Here is a 14,313-nt window from a genome sequence, read left to right on the forward strand (position 1 = left end):
GCCATTTCCTTCTCCAGGAGATGTTCCTGATCCAGGAATTGAAATCCAGTCTCCTGTATTGCAGGCAGATTCTTTACCAACTGAGCTACAAGTGAAGCCTCAAGTTTTCACAGCAACACTTTTTTTTTGTTTTGTAATTTATAAGAAAAAGAATTTTGATGTTACATTTTTAGAAAAACCCTAAAGATGTGATAAGTGGAGAGAAATGTCTCAGGCAGGCAGTTTTCGTACTAAATTGTGACTTCAGAAATGCCAAGGCAAAATGTATCAAGCTGTCCAAGTTTAGGAAAGGATATTTAATCTGTGACATTTACTAAATTGTCTTACCATTCAAAAAAATATAAGCATCAAATGGAAAACTATAATTTTATCCAATCAAAATTTAGTGGGTGCTTTTGAGAAGAGCAAATGCTAGCAGTAAGTAGGCCAGAGTATACTTGAGGAGAACATAATTGTAAATAAACAGTGATTAGTTAAACATAAAATGTCTGTGAGATGCAAAAACAAAGATTTAATGTCATTATTACCTACCCCACCAATGGGACAAGAGCTATTGGCGTTATCACAAGACTCTCCCGTGTTGGTGCATTGCGGGCCAAGAACATTGGGGGAAACATCTCCCAGATTTGATGAAGCAAAAGCTGCTACATACGGTCCCTGCCAAAAGAAACATCCAATTGCCTTGTATACTTTCTTATTTACTGCAATGAGTTCCATTAAAAAGGCAGACATTCAACCCACTCTGGTGAACTATTCAAAATCATTTGCACAGGATAAAAGGAGGATATTTCTCAGGTACAATATTCTGAGAAAGATTTTTGTTTCTGTCAAGACTCACATTGCAGTCAACATATATATTATTACTCATAATATTCCAATTATCAGTGAAACTATTTTAAGAGAGTTTCAAATTTGTGTCTCAAACAGCAACATTTTGACAAGAAATACAATGTGCAACAAGTTATAAAATGCCGACCCATAATCTCATGTTTGCTGTTGTACCTGGAACTCAGAGACCCATTTTTCCTTTAAAAGTAAATAGCCTATTGGCTTAAAAAGTAGAGTCAATCTGGATATTTCTGCTGTACAACTGAACCTAAATATTAGCATCCACCATCCAGACTTGCCCTCCACATATCTTTTCTCTATCTCTTCAACCAGAAAAAACTACATATCTTTTTTCAGTAGGGCAAGACCTTAATCTCAACCTAACTGGTCTACCATTTCACCTTAAGTGTCTTAAATTTACTTAAGGAAAGAGATAATCAAGCATAGGAGACTATGTGTCATTTCTTATACTAAAAAAAAATGGGAAATTACTTCCTTTTTCCTAAAAAACAGGCTAAAATGAAAAAACAAATAGAAGATTGTCAATAAAGGAGCTAAAAAGTCAAGCCAAACATTCACGGGGCTAATATTGTTATAACAGAACACTTAGTCTAGTCTAGGGCCTGGGGTTCTCATCTCGTCATATATCCTCCTGCATTTTGGGTTTGGATGCTGTGGTCAAGCAGAGCAGGGTCCTTCCTCACCACTTACCTATCAGCAGTCCACAATCTACACAGAGCCGACAAGCTTCCTGAAGTACACAGACTAGATTCTGGGACCCCCCAGCTCTGATCCCATCACTCACTGCATTTCATATACCAGTCTAATGGATTAGGATTGTCTCTGACTTAGGCCATATTGCAGGAAAGTACGGAGAAGGCAATGGCAACCCACTCCAGTACTGTTGACCGGAAAATCCCATGGATGGAGGAGCCTGGTAGGCTGCAGTCCATGGGGTCGCTAAGAGTCACACAGGACTGAGCGACTTCACTTTCACTTTCATGCATTGGAGAAGGAAATGGCAACCCACTCCAGTGTTCTTGCCTGGAGAATCCCAGGGACGGAGAAGCCTGGTGGGCTGCCATCTAGGGGTCGCACAGAGTCAGACACGACTGAAGCGACTTAGCAGCAGCAGCAGCAGGAAAGTAGAACAAAGTCTTTCAAAGGAAATTAAGAGCGAAGGCTGGACCAGAGAAGAGAACTCATTCCCTACCCTCATTTGGATTCCTACAACATTAAGAAGGTGCTTAATAATTTTATATTTTTGAAAACAAAAGTAAACATCAACAGTTTCTCATATCTCATATCCAAGTTGATCAAAAACTATTATATGTTGCAAAAATCTTTAATTTGTTCTTCGTAATCCAACTAACTGAAACTTTATGAAGTCATCAATATAAGTAGTATTTGACGCAAAGTCAACAATCATTTAAATTTTTTCTTTCCTGATAAGAGAGGATGGAGAATTCTCAGTATGTGATATCCATGATGACACTTTCCTCTGAAGATCTGAATCAGCTATTCTGAACACTGCATGAGTGATGATACTCAGTGATTGAGATGAAGCTTTCAGGGACATAAATTCTCACCTCTCCAGGTAGATAACCTTTGTTCTTCTCTTGTTCAAAAAGGTAAGATGCATAGCCTACGTTGTCACTATTTACAAGATGATTGGTGTTTTTCATGCTGACTGGGTGGATGGCAAACCAGCTGTAAAAGAACAAGAAGACCCAAGTTAATGGTGAGAACCAAATAAATGGAGTCACAAATGATATCTGGGAGCTTAAGTTTCCACCAGCAGGGGAAAAAAAAGTGCTTTTGACAATAGGTATTCTTTCATTGTTAACGAACTTAAATTGTAAATAATATACTCAAGAAGTCTGATCACTTAAATTAATAATACAAAATTATTATTACAAATATTCCATTATTGTCATCTTCATAGTAAGCTTTTAACAAGAGCCAATACTGGTTAGTTACCAGACAATATACCTACAGAATTGTATCAACATAGACTTTGTCCTTCAAGAAGGAACATACATAATAATTACTTGAATCAATCCTATCCAATTCAATAGACAGTCACCAAGAGTCTGCAGTGTACCAAGCACTGAATCAATCAGTTTACTCCAGAATCTTGCAGAGGACAAAGATGTAAACAAATGGCCTTGATACAGTGTGACAAATGCTATAAATAAGGAGTCATCAAGTGTTTGGGGACCACAGATGACTAGCAATTAATTCTTAAAGGCATTCCAGGGAGCAAGAACAGCAGAATAAATGCACAGGGGTATGAAAGAGGATGCTATGCCTAATTCAATATACCCTTATGCATGGCAATACCTTGTTTAATTGTAAAGCTATGGAGTTTACAAGTTAATTTCACATCTGTTACCTAATTTTAACTTCACAGTAACCCTGAGAGGTAAGCTCTTATTACCTGCACGGTACAAGTTTATCTCAAAGAAGCAATATGGTGGCCCACTTGTCATAGAGGACCAAGGCTAAAGTTTGGGCCTTGTGACACCTTGTCCAGTGGCTTTCATAGGATCAAACCTCCACCCAGGTGAAAAAGGTGTTTACAGGATAGAAGGCTGTAAAGCACACTATCAGGAATACTCAAGAAAAGAGAGATTCCAATTCATAACTTTTCAAGCTAATTTAGGATTTTTAAAAAATCTTTTGATTTTTCTTCACAAAAAGCTTTTAAAATATTTTTACCCAAGTCATATGGTGCACAAAACTGAACATCCAATAGCTCGTTCAATATACATGTAGTTAACTCTGGCTCTGTGCCAGACACCAGGGACATAGAGATGAATGAAGCGTCACCTCACCCTTGAAAAATGCTTCACCCTTGAAAAATGTGACATCTGAGCTGGCACTTAAAAGATGAGCAGGAACTAGGCAGGGGAATGACTAGAGAAAAGTCATCTGCAGCAAAGGTATGGAGATAGGAAGGAAAGGGTGCAGTGTGTTCAGAGACTGGATGATCAGGGGGACCAGGGTAGAAAGGATGAGGGGAAGGAGAGAGGGCAGTTGCTTTTTTCATTCAATCAAAAGGAATGCATAATGTGGTTGGCATTATGGTAAACCTCAACACTAGAGTCAGGTATGTTCTCTGCCATCAAGGAACCATAATATAATATCTGCCACCAAAGAACCATAATATCTGGGGAGAAAGCAAAAGCAAAAAATTTTGCTCTACTAATTAGACTATAAACTTGAATTATTAATTTTCATTTACTTTAGGCCTTAGAAAATTGAACTTTTCTCTACCAAACTGAAAAAAATAGTAATCAGAAAAGTTATTTGCATTTCAGAATAGGAAGATGCTGTATCTTTCCTCCTCTGCCCTTTAAAATATATGCTATAAAAATATCAGGCTTGTTAAAGCAAACAAAGTACTTTGGTAAGAGATGAATATTTATAAAGATATGCAGAAAACTGGTCATTTTAATTTTAAAAACACTTACCATTTATTTTATCTGGTCAAAAAATATTCATCTAAGTAAAGTTCAAGAGAGAGGAAGAAACGTTTAGGTAGTTTCAGAAAAAGTGAGAATACAGCCATAAAAGATGTCGATGTCCCTGATAATAAGCATTTCGAAACAATGACTTTAAAATACTGTCACAGCTAGAGCGAGACTCGACTTGATTCACCGTGATGCAATCCCAGTACTGAGAAAAGTCAAGAGATTTGAGACCTAATCATCGTAAGTGGCAAAGTTAGTTCAAATTTCTAAAAAACTTCTGAAAAATCAATTTCAATCATGCTCAATGGTAAAGAATCTGCCTGCCATTGCAGGAGACTCAGGAGACAGGGGTTTGATCCTTGTGTTAGGAAGATACCCTGGAGAAGGAACTGGCAACCCCCTCCAGTATTCTTGCCTGGAAAATCCCATGAACTGAAAAGCCTGGCAGGCTACAGTCCATAGTGTCCCAAAGAATCAGACACAACTGAACACACACACATATACACAGTGAATCGATAAACTGCAGATTAATACAGAATAATTATTCTCTCCTCCTGTGTAACTGAGGTATTTCTAGTGTCTCTTTCAATTCAGACATTGCGTATTTCCTGTTGTGAAAAGCCAAATGCAGAAATGAGCTATTTAAACATTCTGAAACAGTAATAACCCATCACAGGTTCTGTTCTCTCAGATCTGAGCTGCCCTCTTCACATGGAAGCCAAGGTCTGAACAAAGGTGACTGGCAAAGGGGTAAGTGAAGGCTGAAATCTGGCTCCCACTCAGCTCCCCCACTGAAGCACACCTCCATCAGCCCAGAGAAGGAGCATCTTTATTGCTACGCAGCAAGTCCTACGTGCCAGGTATGGCCATCTCCAACCTAAGTGTCCACCAAAGGGGAGAACAAGAATATTGTACCTCCATTCAAAGGCAGTGGTCATGAAAATGTGTAACAACATGGGAGATCTTTGGACAAATACAATATAGTACACTGTTAAGTTCAGTCACTCAGTCATGTCCGGCTCTTTGAGAACCCATGAACCACAGCATGCCAGGCCTCCCTGTCCATCACCAACTCCCGGAGTCCACCCAAACCCATGTCCATTGAGTCGGTGATGCCATCCAACCATCTCATCCTCTGTCATCCCCTTCACCTCCTGCCCTCAATCTTTCCCAGCATCAGGGTCTTTTCAAATGAGTCAGCTCTTCGCATCAGGTGGCCAAAGTATTGGAGTTTCAGCTTTAGCATCATTCCTTCCAAAGAAATCCCAGGGCTGATCTCCTTCAGAATGCACTGGTTGGATCTCCTTGCAGTCCAAGGGACTCTCAAGAGTTTTCTCCAACACCACAGTTCAAAAGTGTCAATTCTTCGGTGCTCAGCTTTCTTTATAGTCCAACTCTCACATCCATACATGACTACTGGAAAAACCATAGCCTTGACTAGATGGACCTTTGTTGACAAAGTAATATCTCTGCTTTTTAATATGCTGTCTAGGTTGGTCATAATTTTCCTTCCAAGGAGAAAGCGTCTTTTAATTTCATGGCTGCAGTCACCATCTGCAGTGATCTCGGAGCCCAAAAAAATAGTCAGCCACTGTTGCCACTGTTTTCCCATCTATTTGCCATGAAGTGATGGGACCAGATGCCATGATCTTCGTTTTCTGAATGTTGAGCTTTAAGCCAAGTTTTTCACTCTCCTCTTTCATCAAGAGGCTCTTTAGTTCTTCACTTTCTGCCATAAGGGTGGTGTCATCTGGACTCAAAAGTGTCACCCCAAAATTCATGCCTAGCAGAACCTCAGAATGGGATCTTATTTGGAAACAGAAATTTTACAGATGTAAACAAGGTAAAATCGTACTATCTTTGGTTGGGTCTTAAGTCCAGTGACTGGCGCCCTCATAACAAGAGGAAAGTGACAGAGGGACACCCACATATGAGGATGTGGGAAATGTGAAGATGGAGGCACAAACTGGAGTGATGTATCTATAAACCAAGGATGGGATTGCTGGCAGTCACCAGAAACTAAGAGGAAGGCATGGAAGTGATTCTCCCTCAGAGCCTCCAGAAATAACCAACCTTACCATTAGGTAGGAAGTTAGGCATGAGTAGCCAGGAGTGTCCTAGACAAAAAGGATGCAGGTTGATCTCTAAACCCCATCCCAGACACATCCAGAAGGGCTCACAGATATACTACAAAAATAACCACAGAGACTTTTCCAACTCCTGCGCAGGTGCTCTCTGCACACAGTGGATACAAACTAACCTTGGGGGCTTCCTCAAGTAACCTTAGACATCTAGGAGCCCATTAAGGATTCATAAAAATTCTACATATGTATATGTCTGATTATAACAGACTGAATTATGGGAAGACATGTGCAACAAAGCCTGGTGTTATATAAGTTGCAACTGTCAGTCAGCCTTGAGTATATGTCCATTTGCATTTCCTTTCCTTATTGGTGGTGGATACAAGCCCTATTTTGCACAGTTCAGTTCAGTTCAGTTCAGTCGCTCAGTCATGTCCGACTCTTTGCGACCCCACCCCATGAATTGCAGCACGCCAGGCCTCCCTGTCCATCACCAACTCCCGGAGTTCACTCAGACTCACATCCATCGAGTTGGTGATGTCATCCAGCCATCTCATCCTCTTTCGTCCCCTTCTCCTCCTAGTCCCAATCCCTCCCAAAATCAGAGTCTTTTCCAATGAGTCAACTCTTCGCATGAGGTGGCCAAAGTACTGGAGTTTCAGCCTCAGCATCATTCCTTCCAAAGAAATCCCAGGGCTGATCTCCTTCAGAATGGACTGGTTGGATCTCCTTGCAGTCCAACGGACTCTCAAGAGTCTTCTCCAACACCACAGTTCAAAAGCATCAATTCTTTGGCACTCAGCCTTCTTCACAGTCCAACTCTCACATCCATACATGACCACTGGAAAAACCATAGCCTTGACTAGACGGACCTTTGTTGGCCAAGTAATGTCTCTGCTTTTGAATATGTTATCTAGGTTGGTCATAACTTTCCTGCCAAGGAGTAAGCATCTTTTAATTTCATGGCTGCAGTCCACAGGGCACCACCAAAAGGAGGAAGAGATGGGAAGTATAAAAAGGGGAAGTCAAGAGGGATTGTTACAATTCCTATGTCTGTTTAATAAAAGATCTGTCTGCCTGCGCTGTAATTCGTCTGTTGTTTTAAACTCTTTAGTCCATCGTTCCAAATCTTTGTAGGAATGAGACAAGAACTGAGGGAGAGAAATAAACTAACCTGACACTTCCAAGACCCTGACTTCAGACTTCTGGCACTTCTTGATCTGCGACAGAAAAAATTTCTGCTGTTTTAAACCAGCAGGTCTCTAGTGATTTGTTATGGAAACCCTAAGAAACTAATACAGAGACCATACATTTTAGTGGCTTAGAGCTCTGGCATTGGACATAAGTTATTATACCTAACCTATTTGAAACTCAATGTTCACATCTGTAACATGATAGGTAGTATTCACCTCATGGCATTTGACAATTAAGAGAACAAATATATCTGAAGTGTTTAGCACACAGACTGGTCTATGCTAAGAATGGAATAAATCTTCACTGTGATGATGCTGTGTTGATTTTGACACTGCTGCTGCTACAGTAATGATGATGATTGAAAGGAAAAAAACGATACAAAGCTATGTGTACATATATGTATAGTTAATAAGATAAATACAATATTAAAATATATGATGCACGTGCCTGTGTGTATTCAACACATGTATATCACCCCATATAATATAAGCTTTAAATAATTAAATGAAGAAACCCTTTCCTCTTATGCCAGGGACTTGAGAGCTTACAAAATACCAGTGTGCCCTCTAGTTCCCAACTCCACTGGTAGGGTGGAGCATGTGAATCTGGCTAGTAACTAGCCAGAAGGTAACTAGCAACTAGTAACTAGCAGAAGGACCACCCAAATTTTATGACATTTTGCATGAATGGCAAATGTGTACATTAAAATCTGTCATGTGTTAAGCCACTGTAATTTCAAGGTCTATGGCATCACCTGGCATTAGTTAATTCGTCTCTTAACACACACCTAATCAACACATCTCTTTTTCACCTGTCTTATGTTCCTCCTTGCCCCACCCCATTACAGATAGTTGGGAAAAGGAAAGCAAAGAATGTTTCATTGTGCTATATTGGAAGGGCTATTAGGCCCAGAATTTTATGCAAAAAACAGCTTGAATCTGAAACAAGCAGATGCCATGACTACAGACCAGATTGCTCAAATTAAAGAAGGACAATGAGCCATAGCCAGAGAACAGCTTCTGAAGTCATAGGTAAACTCGGTGGCCAGTATCCCGGAGAACTGACCATCTCTACTCCAAAGAAGAGATGTCCATTCTCACCTACTCATTTTGTTTTCTTTAAAAGTCCTGGATGAAAAAAAAAAAAAAAAAAAAAAACTCCCAATAACATTAATGGAGAGATATTTGGTTTGGGTGGATTTCATTAAGTTCATTAAGTTACTGCAATCAAAATTCTTGCAACCTAAATAGTATGATTAAACAAGCAACAGTAGTAAAGCAAGAAGTGGCCAATAAGAGTATTTATTTTAATTCAGCCTAACCACCCATGGGCAGAGGAGCCTGGTAGGCTGCAGTCCATGGGGTCGCGAAGAGTCGGACAGGACTGAGCGACTTCCCTTTCACTTTTCACTTTCATGCATTGGAGAAGGAAATGGCAACCCACTCCAGTGTTCTTGCCTGAATCCCAGGGACGGCGGAGCCTGGTGGGCTGCTGTCCATGGGGTCCGCGCAGAGTCGGACACAACTGAAGCGACTTAGCAGCAGCAGCAACTTCTACCTCTAACTTTTATTTTTATTTTTTTTTTTTTTTTTAATTTTTAATTTTATTTTATTTTTAAACTTTACATAACTGTATTAGATTTGCCAAATATCAAAATGAATCCGCCACAGGTATACATGTGTTCCCCATCCTGAACCCTCCTCCCTCCTCCCTCCCCATTCCATCCCTCTGGGTCGTCCCAGTGCACCAGCCCCACTTTTAATTCGCAACACACTACCTCACTGTCCTCTGTACTTCAGCCACACAGACCTTCTATCAACTCCTCGAACAGGCTACATGACTTTTGCACATATTTTTCTGTGTTAAATGCTCTTTTCCACCCCCACATTTTGCCGGTTAATTCTCAACCTGCCTTGGTTTTCAGTTCCACTGTCTTATCCTTGGGGACAACTGACATCTGCGTGTGTACTCAGTCATGTCTGACTCTTTGCAACCCTTTGGACTATAACCTGCCAGGCTCCTCTGTCCATTGGGATTTTTCAGGTAAGAACACTGGAGTGGGTTGCCATTTCCTCTTCCAGGGGGTCTCCTGATCCAGGGATAGAACCCGTGTCTCCTGTATCTCCTGCATTGCAGCTGGATTCTTCACCCACTGAGCCATCAGGGATGCCTTTCCCAACTTCCCTGATCAAGTCAAGTCCCTTTACAGCTCTGCATACCTTCCTTTTTTAGCACTTAATGCAGTTATAATTATACATCGGTTTGTATGACTATTTGATCACCTTTGTCTCCACCAATAGACTATAAGTTCTATAAGGAGCAATACTTAGGACATCGATTTTTTTCTCATTAGTGTATTCTATAGTATTAGTTCAGTTCATAACACATGTATTCTACAATATTTAATAAATAAATGAATGCATAACAATCTGTATGTGGAGGGATGTTATCATATTTTACATATACATTTGAGAAATGTACAAGTGGAGTCTCAGATTTTAAAGAATTTGCTCAAGAAGCGCAGACAAATGTATTTGACTTCTGACTTTAGGACCTTTTACTAGAAATGAATCATTTCAAGGACTGGAAAGCACTGCCTGGCATATAGTAGGTGACTGGTGCAGACTTTTAAGTGAAGAAGTGAAAATAAAAATGAAAGTAGCAAAGAATAAATGATGAACTTCAACATGGTTTTCATAGTGAATAGTCTTGGCCATGACACTGGGCAGGTTGCATCACTTCTGTAGGCCTCAGCTGAAAGTTAAACTTGGTGACTTTATACTCTGTAAATCTGAGATGCTGTGCTTCCAAACTCCTCATACCTTGGGATTCTATCTCACAGCAGGTACCTACATATGGTGGCTGAGTTACTTAGCAGCCCAGATTTGACTTTATGTTTTGGATCATTTTTAATGTATTCAGAGAGCAATTATCCCTATGCAACAAGAGGCAATTGCCAGGGCAATTACATCAAAGATAACATATGGGAGCTATAGAAACAATAGAAAGTTATTGCAGGCTGTTAAGCACAGCAGATGGAGAAGCATCATTATAACCTTGACAGTTGACCCTGGGACTTCCAGATATATTATATAGTTACATGCAAGGAAGCAAAGAACACCTGGCCCCCAAAATATCACTGAGTGTTCTCTTGGCATTGTTCAATGACTTAGAAACTAATAAAAGGGAATCGTGAATGGTCTCAGTGATTCAGCCAAGAATTAGGTAGAAACTATAAGGGAAAAGACATCTTTTTCTAACAAATTTGGGGATTTTCCATCTAACTAGTCATACATACCGGAGAAGGTGATGACACCCCACTCCAGTACTCTTGCCTGGCAAATCCCATGGATGGAGGAGCCTGGTAGGCTGCACAGTCCATGGGGTCGCTAGAGTCAGACACGACTGAGCGACTTCACTTTCACTTTTCACTTTTATGCACTGGAGAAGGAAATGGCAACCCACTCCAGTGTTCTTGCCTGGAGAATCCCAGGGACGGCAGAGCCTGGTGGGCTGCCATCTATGGGGTCACACAGAGTCGGACACGACTGAAGTGACTTAGCAGCACCAGTCATACATACATGTTCTTATCCTGACTGTCTCCTAACCAAATTCCCCACGAAGGTGCTCAAAAATCAAGAGGTAGCTTACCTTTCCAGACTCATCTCTCACCTACTCCCTACCCTAAGCCCATACTCTGGCCTCATAATGTAGTTTTCTCATGGCCCCCTGAGAAATCCCATGGCTCCTTCAAGTCCAGTTCAAATGTCATTTCCTCTTTGAAGCCTTCCACTATGCTCCCAGGCAGAGCCTAGTGCCTCTAAATTCCCAGGTAATAGCATTGACAACCATCTGATTCACATTATGAATTCTTGTGTGTCTGTCTCTGTCTCTTTCTCCAGCCCTAACCATCCCACTAGCCTGTAAGACTCTTGAAGATAGGGTCTATGTTTGATTCATAACAATATATCTCAAGAACATAATTGCATGTCTGATATTTACAAAGACTACTGCGTTAAAAGCTAGGTGGCAACTAATCAATAGATGAATTAACTGTACTCAAAGAATGAATTGTATTACATCAACCCACATAATAATGTTTATTTTATCAGGGAATTTTTAATGACCTCACTTTAACCCCAAAGAACTAACTCCAATGCTAAGAAGTTCAAGCACACCAATATGTCAATAATGGAATTTTCAGAAGAGGTACTGTGTTATTTACTTCTTACCTTTCAGTTAAAATTATTAAATTCTTTCTATGTCAGGCACAGAACTAGAGTTTTACATGCATTATCTCATTTAATCTTCAAATTATCCTAAGAGGTATTATTACTAGTCTCATTTTCATACAGGATAGTTTGATGTATAAGTAGATAAATTACTTTCCTCAAGACACAGGGTTAGTAAGTGACAGGGCTGGGGCCTGAATTCAAATCTGAAAACCTGTACCTAAGACGGAAACATGAACTCCTTGCCACTGTGTGTTCTCCATGCAGTTAGGGCCACCCCTAGTATCTGAACTCATTAATCATCATCTTTAATGTTTCTCTTCACCTCTTATTTCTTTCAAGTTACTTAATTTTACTCAAATACCAACTTTCACCTAGATATTTTATAATCCTCCCTGATAAATCCCTAGTTCCTTTACAAAGTTATTATCAGTATTTAAGGACTCATTTTATCCCTCGATTTTAGAGTAAGTAAACAGACACAGAGAAGTTAAGAAACTTGACCAAAGTCACACAGCTACTAGGAATAAGAATCCAGAGTGAACCCAAGCCATTTGACTCTGGCACCCATGTGCTATCATCCACCTCCTTAGGGCATTCGTGCATCAGTCTGGAAGTCCACTGGACAAAGTGTCTGGGACTGTTACCTACCGAGGCAATTCCTTAGCCAGTTCAATCACAGCAACCAAAATCACATAGGAATACAAATGACTTATTGTCAAAGAAAACAAAATCCATGTGTTTTCTTACATATAAAATGGAGCCTAAAATCTCTGCCAAGCTGTAATTTTACCTCATCTGCTTCCATCAGGTGGTCTCGGTTCTGCTTTCATCACTAATTGGCATTGTACCGCATTAGATGGAGAAGGAAATGGCAACCCACCACAGTACTCTTGCCTGAAAAATTCCATGGATGGAGGAGCCTGGTGGGCTGCAGTCCATGGGGTCGCAAAGAGTCAGACACAACTGAGCGACTTCACTTTCTTTCTTTCTATAGTTCCTTTTGGAGAAGGAAATGTGAACCCTCTCCAGTGTTCTTGCCTGGAGAATCCCATGGACAGAGAGGCCTGGTGGGCTGCCATCTATGGGGTTGCAAAGAGTCGGACACGACTAAGCAACACACACACACACACACATTCCTTTTAGAAAAACAAAGGTCAATAACCTCAAACTCATAGTCACTTGCCTGGCTGGTCAGATTGTTTTCTCATTTCCAAGAGGTCACTGTCCTCTATGATTATCTTGATAAAGCAATAATAACCTCCACATGAGATCTGGATACAGTAATAACCCCTAGCATTTAGATTTATGAGTTTACCATATGTCAGACACTGTGCTTAACTCCTTCACTCAGATCCTTCATTCATATAATCCTTTTATTAGACTTAGGATGCTGAGAATTGGAGAAGGAAATGGCAACCCACTCCAGTGTTCCTGCCTGGAGAATCCCAGGGACGGGGGAGCCTGGTGGGCTGCCGTCTATGGGGTCACACAGAGTCGGACACAACTGAAGCGACTTAGCAGCAGGATGCTGAGAACCATACCTGAGGGCCCATGGCTGGATCCCAGCTCCAACTCAACCACTCAGCCTATTCTTAGCCTCTGCTGCCAATATTCTGGTCTCCTTTTTCCCTCTCTGTAATACAAAGAAATTTATCCAAACAGAATTTTTTTTAAAAAGTAAACAGTACCTGATAAGACCCAGCTCTTCTCCATTCAGATCTACCATTTTCAGGAGCACCATTTCCTTGTCTGTATTTGAAGAATACCTAGTCAGCAAAATAAACAAACTTAGTGAGTTCTAGGCTAGAGCCTGGCCCTTGTGTATGACAAAGCAGAAGCTGACACAAAAAACAAAATGACTCTCAGTAAGCAAGGTTCCCTGACACCTGTAATCCTATGAACTGTATCCAGGGTCTTATTTCTTAGCTAAAGAAATGTTTGCAAATGTGACCAAAGTTAGGGGCATAGGTCAGGTAACTGGAGATGAAATATACATTTTTGAAATATTATAGGACATATATTATTTCTCATGGAAAAGATTAGTTTTTGAAATTTCCATTCATGTAAAAGTTTAGTGAAATCTCTTAAAAATAGCAGGGAATGTGCAAAATCAAAAGCATGCCTGACCTACAACTTAGAGTGTTCTTTTATGTCTTTTGAAGGGAAATCAGAGTATATTTTCTAAAAATCAACTTTTAAATCTATCAAAAAATATGTAGACAAATGTAAAATATCAGGTTGGACTGAGATATTATTTTATTCTGCCATAGTAACCACGTACTTCTCTTCTGTCAAAAACCCAGTTTATCACATTAAAAAATTTTTAAATAATGGCCTTTCTTAAGTTGTCCCATTCAATTATGCCAGTTTTATGGCTTGCTCTTCATGCCAACTTCTTTATTCTTTTACCTTATCTATCTTGCTACATTCCCCTGGACTAAAATGATTTCTTGTGAATAATGTAATAAAAAGAGCTATTCATTAATTGAATAAATATGT

The 14,313-nt window shown here is 40.1% G+C and overlaps 1 protein-coding gene across 2 annotated transcripts in view; it reads right to left on the reverse strand.

Moving 5' to 3' along the window:
- The window catches only part of ASAH2 (N-acylsphingosine amidohydrolase 2), a 90,154-nt gene that overhangs the window by 34,781 nt on the left and 41,060 nt on the right, over positions 1-14,313 (reverse strand). For both annotated transcript variants that reach the window (XM_055560270.1, XM_055560269.1), the window contains 3 exons: positions 13,503-13,580; positions 2,418-2,538; positions 532-657 (listed from right to left, as the gene is read on the reverse strand). In XM_055560270.1, coding sequence (XP_055416245.1) covers positions 532-657; positions 2,418-2,538; positions 13,503-13,580 — 325 coding nt within the window. The remainder of the gene's footprint in view (positions 1-531; positions 658-2,417; positions 2,539-13,502; positions 13,581-14,313) is intronic.

This window comes from Bubalus kerabau, chromosome 22 (assembly GCF_029407905.1).
Source record: "Bubalus kerabau isolate K-KA32 ecotype Philippines breed swamp buffalo chromosome 22, PCC_UOA_SB_1v2, whole genome shotgun sequence".
Lineage (NCBI taxonomy): Eukaryota > Metazoa > Chordata > Mammalia > Artiodactyla > Bovidae > Bubalus > Bubalus kerabau.